Source organism: Pseudopodoces humilis, chromosome 15, assembly GCF_049639895.1.
Source record: "Pseudopodoces humilis isolate 2021_Gansu_Grassland_sample_001 chromosome 15, ASM4963989v1, whole genome shotgun sequence".
NCBI lineage: Eukaryota > Metazoa > Chordata > Aves > Passeriformes > Paridae > Pseudopodoces > Pseudopodoces humilis.
The window spans coordinates 12,417,521-12,439,206 of NC_142214.1; the positions used below are offsets into that span (position 1 = coordinate 12,417,521).

The following is a 21,686-nucleotide window of genomic DNA, read 5'->3' on the forward strand; positions in this document are numbered from 1 at the left end:
ATGTATGTCCAGACAATAGGGCTGAGCTGATGCTTCAGAGTGAGGTGAGAAATATCCAGCCTAAATCCAATAGATAAAACTGAATGTGTATCAGAGAAATTAATTGTGCATCAGGGAAATTAACTCCTTCCTGAGCCCTGTAAATTGCTGGGTGAAGGATGTAGTTTGACTACGATTATTGTTTTAATGCAGACCTTCAATTGTTATGGGCCTCGTGAGGACAATGCAAGAAACCTGTTCTGTGATGTATGAAGTGAGGAGTATGAACCCTTGTATTCCTACATTCTCATCTTACATGGTTCTACATTTCAAGGAACTGGGAGATAATTAAGGAGATAAACCATACCTGCTAATTATGCTACATACAACTTTTTTTCCTTGAAAGATAAAACCAAGTTTGGAGATTTGTTTGAGGGTTTTCTGTTTGGTGGGTTTGTTCTGGGTTTTTTTCCAAGCTGATACATTATGAATCTGTTACTTTAAAAACTTTCAGAGTTTCTATTTTTAAATATTTAACGTCTGCCAGAAAGATATTTGTTTATACAGTCCTTAATATTATATCTATATTATATCTATGGTTGTCAATATTTGAGGTAATCGTTATTATAAACAAGGGCACAATAAGAGAAATGCTGTGATAGCTCTCCAAATGATGACAAGGGAATGTGAATGTACTTTTTATTTATAAAAATCAGATGGCATTATCTTATTGTAGCCACTTTAAAGTTAAGACATCAGAAGACAGTTTGCTTTCAAAATGTTGGGTAAATCACACACGTCAATAACACATCATGACTTCTCCAAGCATATGCTCCCTCACAAGACCACTGCTGGTCATCATCCAACATCAGTGTGCAAAAAATTGTCATGACATACCTTATCAGATAGGTTTCTGTTCATTACCAACACATTAAAGTTATTCCAATGTTTGCTTGTAATTTTCTAGGTGAAACAAGGTGGCTTCTTGTACCACCCTTCTGTGGGAAAAGGGAATTCACTCCATGAAGTTTATAGAAAGCTCTAAATTAGACACTTCTTTAAAAATCAGAGAACTGTGGTAACAGAAATCCTGATGGGAATCCTTTTGCAAAATTAGGAAATGAAAAGTGGCAGAAAGAATTAGTGCTTGGAATGGGTGAGTCCTGACTAAGAGAATCAGAGGAACAGCCACCTCTGAGAAGAAGAGCACATCCATACAAGATTATTTTTTAAAAGAAAGAGGTACAGTTGTGAAGAGATATGAATAATTTATAAAGATGAAAGTCTAGGCTTCAGAATGTACTTACAATAAGACAAGTCTTAGTCTGAATCACCTCAATTCGTGGTACGGTATCTTGCAGCAGATAGCAAAACATGCTTGTTCTAAATATTATGAAACAATAATTATAGTACGTAAATGCAATTGGCAGTGATTGAAATACTAATAACACATAATAATAATAATAACTTCATTTCAAACATTTGTTTAAAGTGACCTCAGTCTGTTATTCTTCTGCTAGAGACAAATCTCACTCAAATTGCATTTGTCTACAGCCAAAATGTTCTGACAGTATGGTACCCAAATTAGGTGTAATTGCTAATAATTTATTCAACAGAAAGTTTGCTATTATCAGCTTTGTTTATGTCAAATGGAGATTAAAAAATAGTTCTCTTTCTTGCAAACTGCTATGCAAATTTCATCTGCTTTATTAGACGTCTTTATCTCATAGGAATGATATGAGATTCTTATGCTAACAGAAAAAATATAATCAAATATAAAATAGGACAAATATTAATTTTAGGATTTCAATTTACAGAACCTTACTTTTATGTAATATATCTTTAATAGGCTATAAGTTTTCTGTTCTGCTTTCAAGTAATGTTGCTGTCAACTTTCATGCCAAGAAAGGAATAAAGCTTGTGAGTGTAATATATATACATACTGTATATTTAGCAGATAACATATAAAGACATTTTAAATTTATTTTCAATTTTGCATTACCCTATGCAGTGCTTTTTGCTGCTCTGATTCAAAATGTCAAAGACTCAGAGACAGGCTTATTAGAAAAACATACGTATCCACTGCATCTCTACACTCTATTAAGTAGTGTAAAATCATCTTAGCTCTTGTAAAGATGTGCTGTTTGAAATTTTAAAGAGATTGAAGTACATGAGTAGCTCTAAACTATTCCTTTTAGCTACTATTTTAATAATTATCTTTATAACATATCTCACTGATCTTCAGTTTGATTTGTTTCAAAGGACAGGGGATGTCTCTTAAAACATATTATTTCTACTTAGAAAAATTAAAATAAGAAAAAGGATTAAAAGCTGCACATCATAAAGTTCAAGCTACTTGCTGGCCTCTGGATGGAACTCCTTCCTTATCCACAGCATTGTCCTTTTTCAGTGCTAGGAAATGTACAATAAACTAGTCACAACAGAAAAGATACAGAGGTTCTGTTAGGGTTTTTTTTTAATTCTTGAAAAATTAATTTCTTTCCTCTGTAATTTAGGAGTTACATTCACTAGATGATTAGAATTCAGCTAGATACATAATTACATTTATTAACATACAAATTAATTTACATTTCTTATTTATGACCTTACACATCACTGCTTGTTCACCAGTGGTACAGGAAAATGTAGTTTTACATTGGTTTATAATGAATTTGTTCTTGCTGGCAAGCACTGGAAATGTTGTGCAATATTTTAATTTCAAACACTGCAAGAGAATTTTAAATCCAAGTAATTTATCTTCTATAGCAGGCTGCTTGGAAACATTTACTCTAATTTTTTATTCTAAAAACTAGAGTTCATTTATTCAAACTTTTTTCTGATTTTTTTTTTCCTACACTTGAAAATTAAGTGCAGAGATTTAGTGGTTTAGATCATGTGCTTTCAGGCAACTGCATACATGCATGTTAAAAACTCAGTAAATATGATGCCTTTTTCAGAGAAAAAAAATCTTGAGGAAATAGATATTTCTCTTCCAGAGGTAATTTCACAGCTGGGTTTGCTTTGTTTTCCTAATGATATTCTACAGGGATACTGGGTTGGAGTTCTAGGTAAGGATTTCTGAAATCAATGGAAAGGTCACGCACTTTGGATTGAGGTCCCAGGAATGGAAGAATATATTCACTTCTATGTCAAAGCCAGACCAGAAAAAGGAAGGAGAAGGGTCCCAGGTGTTTATGGTTCAAATAACCCACTCTCAGCTCAGATTAGAGATGTTTAGAGGCAGTATGTGACTGAAGAATGGGGCATGGGATCTATCATAACCATCCCATTTTTCCCTCATCAGTATGCCAGGACATGAGTGGAACGGTAGATGCAGGAGCCAAATCTCATCAGTCTCCAGAATTCCTGTGGCAATCTGCAAGTGAAGTCTGGTTTGCACTGTCCAACTGCTGCACAGTGGGCCCATGTGGTGCCTATCTGAGTGGAGAGCAGGCTCTGGGAGCTTGTCCAGGGAAACCCTTCCCACAGAGCTGTGCCAAGGGCTCACAAGGGCAGAGTTCTGCCTGCTGCTAAGCTGGCTTTATTTTCAAGCACTGTCAGTCTGGTATAGACCAGTGGTTCATCGCTGTGCCTATGCAGGCTTTGCTGCATATCTTCTAGTTGACTGGAGAGATAAAAATAATCCCTGACATAAATCAACTTCATTCTGCCTCAGGACATAATTCAAATACCTTCTCCTGGGTGTTCTTCTCTCTTTATAAAAGCGGCAAGTTAAGTTTCCAGTCTTCACACTCTAATTCTAGAAAACATTTCACGAGGGACTGCCACAGTGAAGGTAGAGCTATTGCTGCATTAGGCTACACAGAATATCTGATAGGGACACTGTGGTGGGAAATGGAAAGGCACTTTAAAAAGGCTCTTGAGTATTTCCTTTCCCAAGATTCTAAGGCCAAAAAATTGCTTGAATTTATGAATAGAGGTGGACAAAATTTTTGAATGATTTTTAAATCCATAGAATAACAAAAGTTTGAAAGGACTGGGACCATTCTTGAGATTAGGTTGAACTAAAATAGTTTCAACTGAAATAATAGGAAAAATATGAAACATTTTCTTAGTTTTTAAAGGAAATATCTTAACATGCTGAAAATGAAATTTTTCATCTTTTGAAACAGAAATACCACTTTCCACTTCCAAGTTAGTATAAATTGAAAATATGTGTGTTTTTAAAAAAAGTCACAAAACATTTTATTTTAATTAGATGTAATATGTCAGATTTACCCCAAATGGAAAGCGCTGGGTTTTTATTTTGTAAAAAAAAAAAAAAAAGTATTGTGTGTATTCTGTATGAACTGAGATTTGTGCTTCCTTCTTTCTGACATTTTCATTTTGTTATTAAACTGGAAGAAACTTCACTTGCTCAATTCTGTTTATGAAATCTTCACAAGACACTGTCCTGGAAGTTTTCTGGTGACCTTCAGATGATTGTTAGCATATAAGGGTGTAGCTCTTCCTGTACTGTACCAGTGCTGGACATTGAACCTTGCTGCATGCTCTGCCTATGCTGTACTTTGATTCTTTGGGACAAAAATACAGTGGGTAGGGATCTGCAATTTTAGAAGGCTGTTCATGAAAGTAGGATCTCTTGATTCTAATGTGATTGTGGGATACCTGCATGAGGTATCATTAGCTCAGCATACACTGAGTGAAAGAGAACTGGTCACAGATCTTTCCCTTCTGCTTTGTGTTCCTATTCTTTCCTGTTCCTTGTTCTTTTGTCAGCCATCATTTCAAATAGATATGAAGTAAAAAATTTTCATCTAAAGTTACAGAGCACGTGATGAGAACTCCAGATGCCCTATTGGACTCCCATTTTCTCAGGCTGATCTGGGCAATGCAGAGGCAGAATCTTCTGATCTCTTCTCCCATTGACCCTATATGAGTGTCTTGGGTGGATGCTTAGGAATTTTGAAGCTGGTTTGCTCCATCATTATTGTCACTCTAACAGTGTCAACCTTCGGAAGCTCAGAAAGCTGCTGCAGTCTCCAAAAAAGACTTTATCAGACCTTTCCTAGGAGAAGTAAAGAAGGTGACGAAACCAAGTGCTACTACATGTCTCCATTACATTACTTGAGCATGTAAAGAACTACAGATTGGGTGTAGGGTTCCTATCTCTTATAGGTAGTTGTTTGGATTTTGTTTGGTTTTTGTTTTTAATATCTTTTAAAGAAGTTATTAGGGTTGTTCTAGTAGCTAAAATCTTCAGCATAGAGATGACATTACACAATGTGAAAAACTAAGAACTTCTGTAGTCAAAACAGCTAATAAGAGTTTGCAATCTAAAGAGAAAAAAGTGAGCAAAAAGAGAGAGGAATGGAGTGCTGTCAGTGCACTTTTACAGATGGAGAAATGGACAAGCCTTGATTCAGAAAAGTATGGAGGCAGATCCTGTTTTTCAGTGTTCCCAAATGTGTACATTTCAACATACTCTATTTGATCCTGGAAATGCTTTATGCCTATGCATGTCTAATTTTAACTGTTCTGATTTTTTTTTTACTATCAAAGAGAGGGGCTTTTATAGTTTCTCTTCAAACTGATCTCTCAAATACACTGGAGCACCTCTATTGTCAGCAGAGATTTTCAGTATATTTTCAGTTTTTCAGCAGTTTTTGTATAGGTATGTGGGCTCCCCTCCCCTTGCCTTCCCCCCACCCCACAGTTTTACAACAACTGCAGACATCCAGCAGAGAGAGAAGCAGGAAAGGACAAATTTACATATATTGACTGCCTATGCTGACTTTTCAATACAAAATACCAGGGTTATTGTACTGCATCAAAGTAAGAGTCTTAGCCTGGAAAGAATGTTTAATTGACATTGAACTGAAAACACAGGCATAGTGTAATGGATCCTAAAATTGGCTGGACTGTTTCTGGATGTCTGTGTTCAGTATCCATATAAAAATTCCTGTGCACAGCATAAGCAGACTAATTAGGCGAGACCTTTTCTTAGTAGTATAATCTTTATGACAAGTTCTAGCAGTCAAACAGGAAATCATAAAAATGTTACATTCAAGCTATTTGTCTTTGTCCACGGCTCTGGTAATAGTTTGAATTGAACGATAGAGCATGTGAAGAGGTTTATTGCTTTACACATGCCTTGACACACTCTAGTGGCAAAAGCTCGCAGTGCCATTGAGACAACAGTGCCAAGTTAATTTCTTTCCTTTTTGATGTGAAGCAATAATTACCCTGGATGAAAATTTAGCTGATCAGTATTGAAAGTAACCTGGCAGCTCAGAAACTGCCATTCAAGTCCTGTGCTTTTATAAAACTTGTATTTTTAAAATATATTTTAATATATAAAATACCAGATCAGGAATTTTGCTTGCTTGACATTTGTACAGAGTTTTGAGCAACACACCCTGACCTGAGTCATTGACGAATGGCCATGATATTTATGCAATATGTGGAAGTCAATAAACAGCACCTATCCACAAGTCCTTGACACTTATCCTTTAATAGTAATGGATACAGATCTTGGGCAACCTCATCTTTTAACCAACCATCACTAAATAGTAAATCAATAACCACATTAAAAATGTATTTATAGATAAGCTTTAAAACCAGTGCTGATTGAACTTATCTTAAATGATTCACTGTTTTGTCTTCTGAGAAGATATAATGGACCACTAGGCTGCATCAATTCTCTCCTAATTTTTACTTATCTCTTAATTTTTACTTCATTTTTATTTTACTTACCAATCATATTGCATATTACCCTCTGGTAATACAGTAAAGAATTTAAATATATACTTTATCATCACAGTCCAACCTATGGTGAAGTGTTTTCTTCAGAATCAGAATTTCAGTGGCAATACTTTTGGATTGACTGTGGGCTAGTACTGATCCTCTGGCCTCATTGCTGATACCATTTGAGTTGCAGAAGGATGTTTTGTGTTCTACTGCAATTTACACACTAACATGACTCAAGTATTTCACTTAGCACAACTCAAAATTTCCCTTCCTCAGCAAGATTTTCTGTTTTGAAACTCTCAAATAGCTGTGGCACAATGAAAACAAAAATCCCATTTTCCAAAAAACAAAAAAGTAGAAGCATCTCTTTCTGGTTTAATGTTTGAAGTGCTTAAACAATACAAGCAGATTCATGTATTTACATCTATCTTCTTGCTCATTATTTCTCATTCTCTATTTCAATGATTCCTTCTATTCTTTCTTCCTCAGGTATTGCTTTTTGGTTATCTGGACATAAAACAGCCACATAGATATTTTAGACTGGCTCTTGCTGCTGTGCCTCTGAAGTGTGTTAATTTTTTCTTAATAAATTTTCTTGTTATATGGGAAAGTTACTCCAGTAAAAGTAAATCTGAATGTACTGTCTAAATGAAGACCCTTATATGAAAATACGCCTTCCCCCAACTATTTGGAGATTCTTGCTTTGGATTTTAACCTATTTCGGAATACATTTTAGGTTGGTGCAACTCAACTATAAATATTGGGAAGATTAAAAATTAGAGCTGGAGTGAACAAGTAAATTTCTCATTAAAGTCAAAGGGAATACTGCCAATTTACACTGGGAATGAATTATACCTTGGATTTTTTGCATCCTTGGTTTACTTGTTGTCCTAAAATGTCATGGTCAGACTAGACCTATCATAAATTTGTAGATATGTCATAATAATTATGTTATTATTAGTGATTAGATCAGCTTTAGAGGTTTTTTTAAGTCTTTTCCTTTTGCGAAGTTTCATGATGACACAAGCTATTAATTAGATTTGGAGCTCTGAATTCTTTTTTCTTCTGGAATGGACAAAGTGCTTCCAAGACCAGGAACTTGTTGTGCATACAAACATATCTACAAACATTTGGACAATATATTATTTTTTCTCACTGTTCTATAGTGATATAATTAATAATGGAATGGCATTTACCATTCTCTGGTAGCTGTGCTATCACAAGATCCATGCTCCTGGTTAGCAGAGCTGAAAGGTACTAACTTTGGGAACAACTCAACTGCTTACTTAGTACAGCAACACTGGTCAGCATATGCCTCATGTATCCCAGAATTATAAGTAGTTGTTTATATTAAGGTCCTTTTTTGATCTTGACCATAATCCAAGCAAAGAATTAACCAAGTCGTAAGAAAAAGTAAGACAGCAATGGATGAGTGAGCATCCAAGAACACCACCTTGAAAGATACAATTGCTTGTATCTAATGAGGCATCAGTTGTTCATTGGATGTCTGGGCTTTGTAAAGCTGCAGCATCCACTGAAGCAATAATCAGTGGTGAACTTTTCAACTTTTGATAATTAATGTGCTTGCTTTGTCCATCTTTGCATTTTAAAGTAATGCCAGATAACTCTGTAATTCAGTTTTGCATCTAGGTTAGGTTTCTGTTATAAACAAATACTTCAGTATTGCATGTCAATGCCTTAAAAATTCCCTCAGGGGCTGCCTTGAGGAAGAGGTCTTTTTCTCTACTTAGGACACAAAGGGTTAGACTTGCAGCAGAGAAGTTATTTTTGAGAGAAAATTTGATTAGTTTCAATGGACAAAGAGAAAAAAATTAATTAAGCCTATAACTAACTTGATTAGCTTTGGGTAAGTCATCTCAGCCACACAGAGGATTTATATCTTCTGGTGCAGTCAAATGAATATGACTGTCTTGCACTCAGAGCCGGTTTAGATTCCAAAAAAATACAGCTCTTTTCACTGCCAGTGTAATAATGGAGATTCATTGACAGATTCTTCCATCTGTTATGCCCAGACCATGCCTTGCAGTGCAGTGTAATTTTATTTCTTTGCATGGTGTGAAATTAGACTTCCTTCTTTCTTCCTTCTCCCCTGGACAGTAAAGAGCTTTATAAAAAGCATCAGATAAAGGTATTTTGGGCTGTGAGATGACAAGCTGTCTATGTGGCTGTGGTTGCATTCTTTTAGTTCAAGGATATTTTGATTTGGAAGTGTTAAATAGTTCTGCTGTTTATTTAAATATTTTGGTTGCCTTTATGAAAAAGGCAAGTTTATGTTAAAATTCAGGAAATATATTATAAAAGTGCAGAAGAGAAACCAGTGTATTTCAATTTAAAAATTCTGTGAAGTGACTCATTTATTTGCCCCATGACTCTGCGAAGTCACTAGATAAGCAAATGCATTATGCAGATAGAGAACTGGAGACAGAGGTTATGTGATGCCCAAGGCCATGCAGTGAGTCAAAGCTGAGCCAGGGCAAAGTTCCCATTTTAATGTGTCTATTAATAACACCAGCACAGACAAACTACATTAAAAAACTAAAATTGGGAGCCATATGATGTCAGCATGCTCTGCAAGACTGAGATATTTTTTGTTTCCATCTAACTCTAAAATGGTGAAATTATTAGACATAAAGGACTGGATCAATATCTTATCTTAAGGCTTTCTCATACTTAAGAATAGTAATCTCTTTCCTCCCTCCTTTTGTTTTTTCTTTGCCAAACATAAAAATAATTTTTTTACCTTCAAATTTTGAGTACTGACTGGTTAATACTGTGTCTGGAGTCAAAAAAGTCATAACATAAAAGATTTAGAGATAAATGTGAGCCAGTGTTAATGAGAGCCAAATTTTACTTGTATTTGCTATCCTTTTTAAAAGTGGTATTTACATTTAGTAGACCATTCCTGCATTGATATATGATATTCTTTGAGTTTGTATATTTTATCTAGCTTTAGGTAAAGTTAGTGTCTTCAGTTACTAACAGGATGTGGCAGAGGAAAAGATGTTGCATAGTAAGTTGCATAAATTTGAGTTAGGAGCTGTTGTATATCATTAGTATCTGTCAGCGACTTGCCTTAGTGACTTGGACTTGAACTTTCAAGTATAAATATAACTTTCAGGTGCCTTTGCTAGTGATTCTATTTCTTATGATTGCTAGCTTGATCACTATATGTAGTAAAAGTCAATCAAGAATCAGCAACATTATAGAAATATCTGCAAGAATGACTAAAAAAGGGTTGACATATTTGATGGGGACAGCTAAGGAATCCATTGCAGCTATATTTAATTGCAATATCTAGAAATGCCAAAAGGTGGTATCAGGGATTATATTTAACTTGCAGCCTACAAAGCATTTTTATGGAAATTCATGTAACATTATTGACGATGGTCAAAGTCAACTTGGTCTTTGAGCAATAGAGGAAAAACTTAACATGGAAATAACTTTTTGGTTCTTATTTACAATTAAAATACATTCAAAACACCCTAATCTATGCAGTCTTGTAACATATTTACAAGATTCTTCAGAATATCGACAAGAACCAAGATTGCTCCTTTCATTCTTTTTTAACTTGAAGTGCTAGTTTTATTCGTGTATCTGAAAGAGGCTGATATTACTTGATGATGGCATTTATTATCTAAATCTTTGTACAGAGAGAGAAGTGATGTCAAAAGGAGCAACATTGCTAAAGTAAGTTATAGCACCTATCCATTCATCACACCCAGAGACTGATATTTATCTTACTTAAATTAACATGTATGACAGTGACCTAGAAACAGTCCCAGAGCAATTATAATATTGCAGCAACTTGCAAAAACAGACAGTGCTTTTGGTAATTGATCATTCTTCATCAAAAAAACCCAATAATTAGGTTTCTTGCTCCCATCTCACTGCTTCACTGTATTCTCCTAATTCTAATTGCTATGTTTGATTTATATCTGTTTGTTCTTTGGCCAACATTGTCATACATCCTAAATAATTAATTTCCGTGATGATATTTTTACCAATAGTCTTCGTACTCCCACCTCATTGTTATGATACACATTAATCTTTCTATGTCCTGAGCGACAAAAACTATATATGTTTTAAATAGGGACTGTCCCATACTTACAGGATGCCATCAGTGCTCCACTGTCTCTAGTATCCCTATCTTTAGCAGTGTACTGTAATATGGTTTTGTCTTTTTCTCAGCTGTTTTACACTTGGAGTGTTGGGTGAAAGCAGCTGCACTTTTGTTTGTTTACCTGTCTCTTTGCACAGTCCTCTAGGATGTCTGTTACCTCTCCATTCCTCTGTTACTTCCACCCTGCTGTCCAGGCCCTGTAGCCCCTCTCTGATCCTTCCCAGATAGCCCTTATTACCTCCTGGTGCTTCTCTAACTGTTATCAGGCTGAGGTTTAGGTTGACATGAGATCCAGAAGTGGGCTAAGGCCTACTCCAGCTGTGGGATGATGTGGGAAGAAATGGAGATGGAAGGATCCAAGAGAAAGAGGCTGCAGAGCATTTTCATCCTTCAGTTGCCATCTGGGAGAGGGCTGGGGAGTGCTGGTGCTGTCAGGGCTCAACAGTTACAGGGAAGACAATGTCCAGCTGCTTGGACTTGCCAAGTGAGTGCCTCTTCCCTCCTCCCTCCTCACATACAAGTCTGCAGCCTGTTGCCTTGGCGGCCCCTTTTTTTGTTTCTTCCTGCCTGCAATGAGACTTTAATTTCCTACTGTATTTTCTTTCATTTCTGCAGTTCTGTGTTATTCCTCCTCCAAACTGATGCTGCCTCCCAACACAAACACCAGCACACCACTAAATTTGTCAGTTCTTTGTTGCAGAGCCCTGCTCTGTATGACTATTAAAATTCAGACCCACTCCTTGAAGAACTCAATTTTTGTTGATGATTCCTCTTTCAACACATTCTCTCAACTGGATTTAATAGAATTAATCTGGTGCAAAGTGACAGCCAGGAAAAATAAAACCGTCCCTTCAATTTTAATGAAGGGCTCAGCCATCTGATCAGGTTTGCAGTGTAGTAAGTTACTGCATGTCAGTAGAGCCATTAAAACTATGGTTGCTTTTATTCTAGCCAATTGAAGAGTACAGGACCAATTAACCTTTTCTAAACTGGTTTTTAAGCTAAAATCATAAAGTGTACGCTTAAAAAAAACAAGTAAGCTGAATGGAATATAAGTGGCCTATTACCATTGTCTGTGTTCTTGTACAGTATCTTATTGCAGCTTTAGTGTGTGTCTTGAGGATGTCACTAAAATTAGAGGGACCTACTTCCATGGTATTCTGAGGAATAATCAAGTTTTTGACTCATGTTCTTACTCTAGAACAAGTTTTACTTTACATCAACATGGGTTCCACTTTAACCATTGCCATTATTGATATGCATTAGCCCTTTTTATATTCTGGTTTCTAGCAAGGATGAGTTATGGTGTGTTGCTGCTGAATTATAAATTAGTTAATTTATAGAATCAATTGATCTTTACTATCTTGTGTGTGGCTGATTTAGTATAGATGCACACCAAAAATGAGTGTATTAATATGGTATGAGTGTATGCTCATTTGGGAAGGTCTGGAGAGTTGCTGCTAGTCTCCATGGTCCATATTCCTTCTCTAACAAAGACAAAGTTTTCATTTTCCAGAGAGCTTCCGGATGCAACAGTTTGTTTTGAAAATAAACAGTTATATATATAATCTGTTTTTTCATTATTCAGATTGTTTTCTTTCTGCACATCTTGTAACAACATGCATTGTCTTTTTAATTTTTATCAGTGGCACAATTTAGGACAATATTTTCTAAAATGAGCCCAAAAAAGCACCACTTGAATGGTTGTCTGTACAGGTATAATCCCTGTATTGGGTTTATCGCACTGAGTTCCCAAAACACTCAATTTTGCACAGACCTGTCCTGTTGGTAAAATTTCCTTCACCTGACTTCTGTTTGTGCTGAGAGCAACATCGGTTTTTTTGAGAGAAATGCGTGATTTAGCTTTATATGTCTGCTTTGGAATTTGTCTAATGATGTAACAGTTTCTCTGTTAGCAGTAAACAATTGAGTGCTTTGCTAACTTCTAAAACACATCCATCTTTCTTCCTGTTGTCTCTGGGAAATGTGTTGAGTCTTGAGATTTCAAGCAACCTGAGCACTAACATTTGGGATTGGGTATAAAATTGAGCTAAGCAGTAAAGGATTGATGCCTATTTATTATTCAGCTAATTTAGTATCAATGATTTCAATGAAACTGAGGCAGACTCACCAGCTGGATGAGAGACTCAGGTATCAGCCTTATGTTCAAAACAACGTTGACAATATAATAGAAATTGCCTCAAAATTGTTAAGAGACTTTCAGAAATAAAAAAAACCATCTTCAGAGCCTGATCCTAAATCTACTAAATCTAAAGTACTTTAATAAATTGAAATTTAACCATTCTTGCAGAGGTTACTTGGTGCATTTCTGAGAGCAAATAAAATAACTGCATGATAAAATCTAGTCATTTTTAGTACAGCTCTGTCTGCTGCATAGATTTTATGCTGTCAATCCATTTGTAGTGTTAGTGTACTGCTCTGTGGCAACCTCGAGGTATTAAAGTTGAGCCAGAACACAAGACAGGAAGGCAATGTATAAAACTATAAATCAGCAGAAGCAGGGCTTATTTATAACATTTCCATCTACCATACATAAAACCATTCCCTGATTTGAATAATTTGCTGAGCTAAGTAACAAAATTAACAATATACCTTCAACAAAGAAGATCAGGCAATAAAATAACCACTTTCAATCAGGATTGCAAATTACAAATGCCTAAAAGGTAGTAAAATGCTAAGAAAATCCCCAGCCCCTGGAACTAAACAAAATTAGTGTCAGTCATTGATTTCTAGAACACACAGAGACAGTGAGTATAAATGTATTACTTACAAGTGCTGAGGATTTTAGGGATTGAAAATGGAGACCAGGAGCTGGAGACTGCCTGCCATGCCAGCAGTGTTGATTTGAAAGCAATGGACACAAATAAACGTTTCAGCAAAGCTTAAAAAGCTGCAGTGCAAGGCTAACCAAAAGTGTCCATGACCTTACCGTGCTGTGGCTGGCAGGCAATCCGTGTCTGGGAGCCTTCAGTCCCTCTAATCAGACTCCAGGGATTTTGTTTGCAAGAAAGATTGTCCTTTAAGTGATGAGTGCAGGAAAACAGAGAAAAAAAGAGAAAGGAGCAAATTGTACAAGGCAAATAGCTGCAGGTCTTTAGCATGCTCCCTGCGTTTTCCTAAGCTGCATCTGCAGTAGAGAAAATATCCCAAAAATAGCTCAGGCTGCCAGTGACTTGCTGAAACCTGAGAAAAAAAATGCTGAATTTAAAGATCTGGGTTGTTGTGGGTGTATGATTAAAGTGAGAAATTGCTGGCAGGAAGAACCTAGGATGAGACCACATACTTAAGGAGTAACTTATGTGTTCACTGATATCAGAACATGAGCTGACCTATGATTTTCCTTTCCTCCACCCAATGCCAGTTAACCCTTAAGAGTTCAGAGTGGAAGAAAGTTCTACTACAACAGATGGAAAAGGAACTATGATCCAGAAAAAACTTCTTTCACGTGTAATGTAGTGACAACATTTTATAGCAGTGCCCTATTTCCTAAATTTCAAAGCAGTTAGGGAAGCTGATGTTTTGCAGATCTCTGACTTCTAGAAAGCTCTGTCTGGTGTTGGGTATAAGCTAAATACTCACTGCAAACTGTTTGTGGTCCCATAGAGTGAAAGGTATTTCAGATAAAGGAGGGAGGGAGGCAGGAAGGCAGGCAGGAAGGCAGGAAGGTAGTCAGGAAGTCAGGAAGGAAGTCAGGAAGGGAGTGAGGAAGGGAGGAGTGAAGGAGTGAAGGAAGGAGTGAAGGAAGGAGTGAAGGAAGGAGTGAAGGAGTGAAGGAGTGAAGGAGTGAAGGAAGGAGTGAAGGAGTGAAGGAGTGAAGGAAGGAGTGAAGGAGTGAAGGAGTGAAGGAGTGAAGGAAGGAGTGAAGGAAGTAAGGAGTGAAGTAAGGAGGGAGGGAGGGAGGAAGGGAGGGAGGGAGGGAGGGAGGGAGGGAGGAAGGAAGGAGGGAGGAAGGAAGGAAGGAGGGAGGAAGGAAGGAAGGAAGGAAGGAAGGAAGGAAGGAAGGAAGGAAGGAAGGAAGGAAGGAAGGAAGGAAGGAAGGAAGGAAGGAAGGAAGGAAGGAAGGAAGGAAGGAAGGAAGGAAGGAAGGAAGGAAGGAAGGAAGGAAGGAAGGAAGGAAGGAAGGAAGGAAGGAAGGAAGGAAGGAAGGAGGGAAGGAAGGAAGGAAGGAAGGAAGGAAGGAAGGAAGGAAGGAAGGAAGGAAGGAAGGAAGGAAGGAAGGAAGGAAGGAGGGAAGGAAGGAAGGAGGAAGGGAGGGAGGGAGGGAGGGAGGGAGGGAGGGAGGGAGGGAGGGAGGGAAGGAGGGAAGGGGGAGGGGGGGGGGGGGGGGGGGGAGGGAGGGAGGGAGGAAGGGAGGAAGGGAGGAAGGGAGGAAGGGAGGAAGGGAGGAAGGAAGGCATTTAAGAACTTTTCTGCAAACAGTGACTTAAGGACAAAATGTCGTGATTTGCCAGAGTGTTTAGCACAGTCTTGGAGGAGACACTGGCATAATCTCTAGATGGTACCCAGAACAAATTACAGTAGCTACTCCAGTTCTTGTCTGTAAGTGCTCCCTGTGGATCCCTTGTGCTTACACAAGTCACTAGAGTGTAGTGTGCTTAAGCCCAGTCCTCAGCTTTTTCCCTAGCACTTTTTAAAGGTACTTTCTTGATTTAGAGGAGAACAAGAAGCAGTTGGCAGCAAGTGGGGTACATTGGCTTGACATCAGTTACGTTTCCAAAGCAGTGCCAAAAGTAATCCTCCGTAACCTATTTAGGACAGTATAAAAGCTGCCAGAGCATGGACTAGGAGCTAGTCCCCAGTTTTCTTTGTACTGGCACTGAAAAGGGAAAAAGTTTCATTTCTGTAACTGGATTAGATTCAAGCCACATGGGACTAGATTATGAGAAGCCGCTGCTTTGGAAAGCAATTGTGCATCTGAGAAAAGAGTTGAATATCACCATTAATTTAGGAGATGCCTTTGGTTTAACATCATTTTTTTGATAGGTGTGAAAGAATAATGGACTCATAGGGAGAACAAAATATTTACTGTGCTTCAAACATAATGTTGTGTAAACAATCATTATGGTAGGACTGTTGATGCAATGAAGCTGTACTTAAGAGTGTCTGAGCACTTTAACTTGAAGATGCCGTGAATGTGTGAGTGCATTTCATCTGGGGCTGAGGAGCTAAACATTTGCCCTGTGATAATAAATAGCCATTTAAGTTGCACATGTACAAGGGTGGCTGAGAATGCCTAACTATGAAGGTCCCTTTTGTAGGTGCTTTGGAGAAAAAGGCCCATTATCAGGTCTTTTTATTTGTCTTCAAATCTAACTGTTCCAATCATAAATGTTTTCCTACAAGCTAGAAGAGCAGACAATCCCTGATTGTCTACTGGTCAATGGCTGGTCATTTAATCTGTATTTATACCCCAGCAGGGCCTTTCTGAAGCACTTCTGCTTCAAGAAATGTAGAATATCATAAATTATGATAGTAGGAAATGTGGAATATCATAAATTATGGCCTGAATAATTATGACTCATGTTGCAGCATTCACCCTCAGACAACAGCCAGGAAGCACTTACACACATCTAGTGCTGATTTATAAATATATCACATAAATTTCACAGTGAATGCAGGAAGTCTGATTACTAATCTCCTAAAAACTCCTAATGCAAATTTTTGTTCCCATATTTGAAGCAGCAAGTGATAATACAAAAGACTTTGTAGGCATCTTTTTCATGAATTAATAAAACCGAAATCCAGTAGTAATGATTAAATGTATGGTGCACTGCTAGTGATATATCAGCATGAAACTATCATTAGTGTCTGTGTGTTAGCAGATGAATGAACTACACATTAAAAAATGAGATTCTTTCCCCCACTACCAATGTGGTAATTAATTCAAACACTTTTTGTCTCTCCTTGTTATCAAGAGGTTGCAAAGACAACACAATAACACAATAAACACAATAAAGCAGTGCTACATCACAAACAATCAGAAATTTATTATTCAAAACCATTCTCTGTTATTGCTGAATTTCATTAACACTGAGAGTCTAGATCATAAATTACATGTATGTGATAATGCATAGTTTTGTATTTTTCACTTAAATATAGCATAGGGCAAAAGTGAAAAGAAAGGAATGTGATAGAATTCTGAGCAGAGACCAGATGGGTGGTTTGGCATGGAAACAAAGGCATTAGCATACATCCATTGTCCTTATAGTGAAACGTTAATGCTTATGGTGCTTATCAAATAAACGTATGGAGAAAATATATTTTCCCCCTAAGCATGCTGCTTTAGGTCAAGATTCCTCTAAATTATCTAAATGTGTTCCTGAGAGTTAAATGTTTGAATATTCTTGTTCTTTTTTCTTCATTTGAGTCATTTCTTTATTATCATATGACTTAAGTTTTGCCTGAACACCCAGTGCAAGCTAAGTACTGGCTTTTGTCTTTGATTTCCCTGGAAAGAAGTGGCAAAGTACCTAGAACTACTGCTGTCCTACCAGGACTGATTTATCTGTGAGCCTACCCTGAGTCTAGTGTGATCCATAAATCATCTGCGGTTGTGTCTGCACATCAGGGTTTAGATTGGAGCATCCAGGAATGTGTGAGAGTCTTTGCCTGTAAGTACTGGTTGATCTGGAGAAACAAAGTCGTGTGTCCACCAGTGCAGTCAAATCACCAGACTGGTGTGGGTGTAAATGAGAATTCCGTTACAGAAACTCATTAAGCAAAATAGACTGGGTAATGCAGATGAATGTTTTACACACTTCACTGGGCAGGATGTGACCAACTGTTTTTCTTATGAGGTAGTCTCTTTTTTAGGGAGCCCTTTGTAGCATGAATTTCAAAATTATGTCTGGCACATGCAAATCACTGAAGTAGGAAGATTTCCTGTGGATTGACAGATCTTTTTTATCACAATGATAGAGTTGGTACAAAAATGTCACTTTGCATTATCTGAAGCTGTAACCATAATTTGAATTTAGGCCTCAAATGCCAGCCCTGGTAAAATCAATGGGAAGGGAAAAAGCACTGTACCTGACACTGCAGGATGAAAACTTTAAGGATTAACTTACCTGAAGTAACTTAGAGTTTCAAAAAATGACTAGGAAGTATCATAAGTGTTAGTGCCTTGAATACTGTGTCTGTCTGGATTGTCTGAACAGTAAGGATCCAGGTTTGGCAGGGAAACCTGAGGCTAATGGCCTTGATTACTTCAACTGTCTCTTTTCGTGTTAAAGTAGTGTCCTGTAGCTAATCTTATTTCCCTAGGCAATGTACAAAAATGTGCAAAATATATAATTTTATGCCAGAAACCTGAAAAGCAAGGTCTCTCTTTGTACCTGACAGCTGATTTGCAAGGGCTTGTTAGAATATATTTCTCCCATTTTAGCTAACGCTAATTAGACATAGGGAATTCCTGCTATCTACTAGAGTTTCTTCACTCATTTTTTCTCTCCTATTTTTTGCCTTTTTGCCTTACTGTCTGGGACATTCTCCTTGTTGTTTTAAACCCAATTTAATACCTGTTTCTCTTGCCAAGCTCATCCCACCCTACTCTATTCCAGACCCATTCTGTTGCCTTATATTTTGGTTTTCTTCTTTAGTTGGAAACCTGTTGTTGGAATGGATAAATCTCGTTCTGTATAACTACAGGAAAATTGTCAGTATAATATAAGCTGTTCATAAAACAGTTGTAAAATTTGTTTTCTGTTCTACAAAGGATTGATTGGAAGATTTTTCCTATAATGATTCTATAGCAATCAGTAAAAAAAAAAAAAAAAAAAAAAAAAAAGCCAAAACAAAACCAGATGAAAACCACAACCCTCCCTCCCTCTAGGCTTTCTCATCAGTTGTCATTGCAAATTTCCACAAATGCTTTTGGCACCATTTCGAAAATTTTAGCTCTGTGTTATGTGTTTGTTTCATTAATGACTAGTTCCAGATCTGGTGATCTTCACATGAGACATAAAGAATTATCAATTGCCTCAGCAATATCTAGAAGCAGAGTATGTCAAGGATGTAGTTTGCTTCCCTAGTTTATAATGAAACATCATGCTGTATTCCTTTCCCTAAAGTAGTAATTTGATACATTATGCATCTGCCTGGCCCAAGCTTTGCAGGTTTGCTGTTGCAAAGTAAGAGAATATATTAAGAAATTGCTATTAGCAACCATCAAGTCCACGCTTACCCCCATTCTGTGAAATGTTCAATTTGGCCTTACTGTGTTTTTTCAGTTTTATATGTACAAAAGGATAAACTACAGTACTCCAAGCAACCTACTCTTGAATATTAACAACTCCATTACTAAAATTTTTATTCCAAATGGTAGGGAAAATATTGAGCAAAACAGTCCTGGTTCTACTCCATTGAACAGCTGTAAAGTCAACTTACACATTTCAGATGTGTGAAGAAGGTAAGTTTTGTCATTGATACATCCTTTCTTGAGATGAGCTACAAAATGAAAGAATCTTTATCTCAGAGTTGTGATTAACCGAGTTTATAATGCATAGACTTCTGTGACAAGAGTTGGGGCTTTATTATTCAACTTGATTTTACTCTGAAGTGTACAAATTCATGTACAAAATCCATGTACAAATCCAATGGAACCAAAAGGGTTCCATTAAAAGTTAGTTGCGGCCTGAAGCCCATCAGTGTCATTCTGTCTGATATTGGCTATTGCAGCTGCTGCATCGTCATTCCGTTCTGTCACCATCATTATCTGTCTCCATGCAGTGATTCTGTTCTAAGATGGCTCAGAGGTCCCTCTTCTTGAAATATACTTTTTATGTATGTGGTGTGCACAGTCAGACTGTCTACATATCCGGGGGGGTGGGGGGAGGAGGAGGACGAGGAGGAGGAGGACGATGACGAGGACGAGGATGAGGAGGAGGATGAGGAAGACGAGGAGGAGGATGAGGAAGGAGGAGGAAGAGGAGGAGAAGGCGGCAAACTGGTTGAAATTAGGATTTCATGGTGTATACCATCATTTCATAATTTCCCTTTACCTCAGAGATTCCCTGCTACCTGTTCTGTAATTTGGAGCATTTTGCTCTGCATCTGATTTCTCTGTGGAAGTGGTATTTTTATCAGCTCATGCTGTTTTTCCTATAACTGTCAAACATCTGTGGCTACAGGTCTTCTTGAAGTTTTGTATTTCTCAGTTTAGAAGGAACTGTTAATAAAGAACTTTGTGTTCATTAATATCTTGAATCAGGAAAGCACTGAAACATGTACTTGAAGGTACCAGTAGCACTTCATTCAGGACTATTAGGATTATATTTAACCATTCTTTTGAATCAATATACTTTTCATAAGTTTTTTCAGTACTAGGGCTTTCTGGTGTCCCCCTACATATGCAAACTTTTGATTTCCAGAGATAAGATTTTGCAGTAGCTGAATAAGTTCTAATTGTGTAAATATTTCCATTCCTGTCCAAGTAGCCTGCCAGTTCCAACACCAGTTTATCTAATGTGTAAACCGGCCAGCAGGGCATCATAAAATTATTCTTTCCTTCAGTTGTTTTAGCCCTTGGTCTTTTCTCAAGAAAAATTTCTCATTACTTCAGTAGGAATTTTGCCTGAGGCCTGTAGAATCCTATTTAAGATTTAACTGTGCTATTTGACAGTTATTGGTTATAACACACTGAAAAATTTTACTGTGTGAATCCATAGTGGATCTTATTCTGATCTTTCAGCAAATTGGCATGGACAAGAAGCTGAACATTTAAAGAAGTGTTGTTATTTATATTAAACAAGGGAAATAATTTGATGGTATTTTAAGAATACCATTTAAGAATGTCCCACTGGTTAGCTAAAAGATAAATTCAAAAGTAATATTTAAAAGCAGTTCCACATAATCAGCCTCAAAAACTGTGGTACAGGATTCCAGTGTCATGACTAATGCAAAAGAGGATTTGTTTGGAAAAATAGTATGGAGGCTTTAACCACTGATTTGTTCCATGTGACATATTTTTCCACTACTGCAACATGCTTTTCAATAGTATTACATATAAACCCCTCACAAGGTTTAAATTTATGGTGAAAAGGTTGATGGAAGTGCTTTGAATTTAATATGAAGTTCACAGCAGATGCAAAGTAGCAGTTTACTCTAAAATGAAGTGTCACTACACTGCTGGCCCTGAGACAGTTCCATTACCACACCTTCACCCCTCATACGGTTATTTAATCAACCTTGCTGTCTTAGTTGGGCAACACAAAAACCTCCTCAAACACACAGCTGAGATATTCTAGTGAAAATGCCATCCTGAGAAGGGCTAAGTAGTAACTCCTCCACTTCAGCTGTCCAAAATCCACTGAAAAGGAAAAAAGGCACTGAAAGGAAAGAGGGGAAGAAGGACATGTAGGTCAGTTCGGCCATCTCAAGTCCCCCAGCCTGTGGGTGCTATAGCTGTGGAAGCTAATTCATCTTGGGGTAACGGCAGGGAGAGAAGCAGGGAGTCAAATGCGTCTTACTGATGTCTTCCTCTCAGTGTTTTCTCAGCTCAATATGACAGCAGTGATCTTTTGCTAAATCCTTAAGGAGTATACTCTGTAAAATACAATTTTTTTTGCCTTTTGAATTATGTGTCTATTGACATCTGACCTTTACTTTGCCATAACTTTCCAACTGTGCATCATTTCAAAGAACAGTTTGGTCTTGCAGGTATCTGAAGAGCGTCCCTTAGCCCAGTGGCTGCCAGCTCACCTTTGTTGCTTTGTCAGCATTTCTGGTGCTTTCCCTCAGATACTCTTTTTATCTTTTAACAGAAAACTTGCTATTATATAATGTTTGTAATCATAGAAACCATTTAATCAGAATATTTCATTATGTTTCCAGTTTA

The 21,686-nt window shown here is 37.3% G+C and overlaps 1 protein-coding gene across 1 annotated transcript in view; it reads right to left on the reverse strand.

Moving 5' to 3' along the window:
* The window catches only part of AMMECR1 (AMMECR nuclear protein 1), a 100,604-nt gene extending 86,651 nt beyond the window's left edge, over nt 1-13,953 (reverse strand). Inside the window, exon 1 of the mRNA XM_088062851.1 lies at nt 13,782-13,953. Within this exon, the coding sequence (XP_087918977.1) occupies nt 13,782-13,953 (172 nt within the window). The remainder of the gene's footprint in view (nt 1-13,781) is intronic.
* Nucleotides 13,954-21,686: the final 7,733 nt, after the last annotated feature.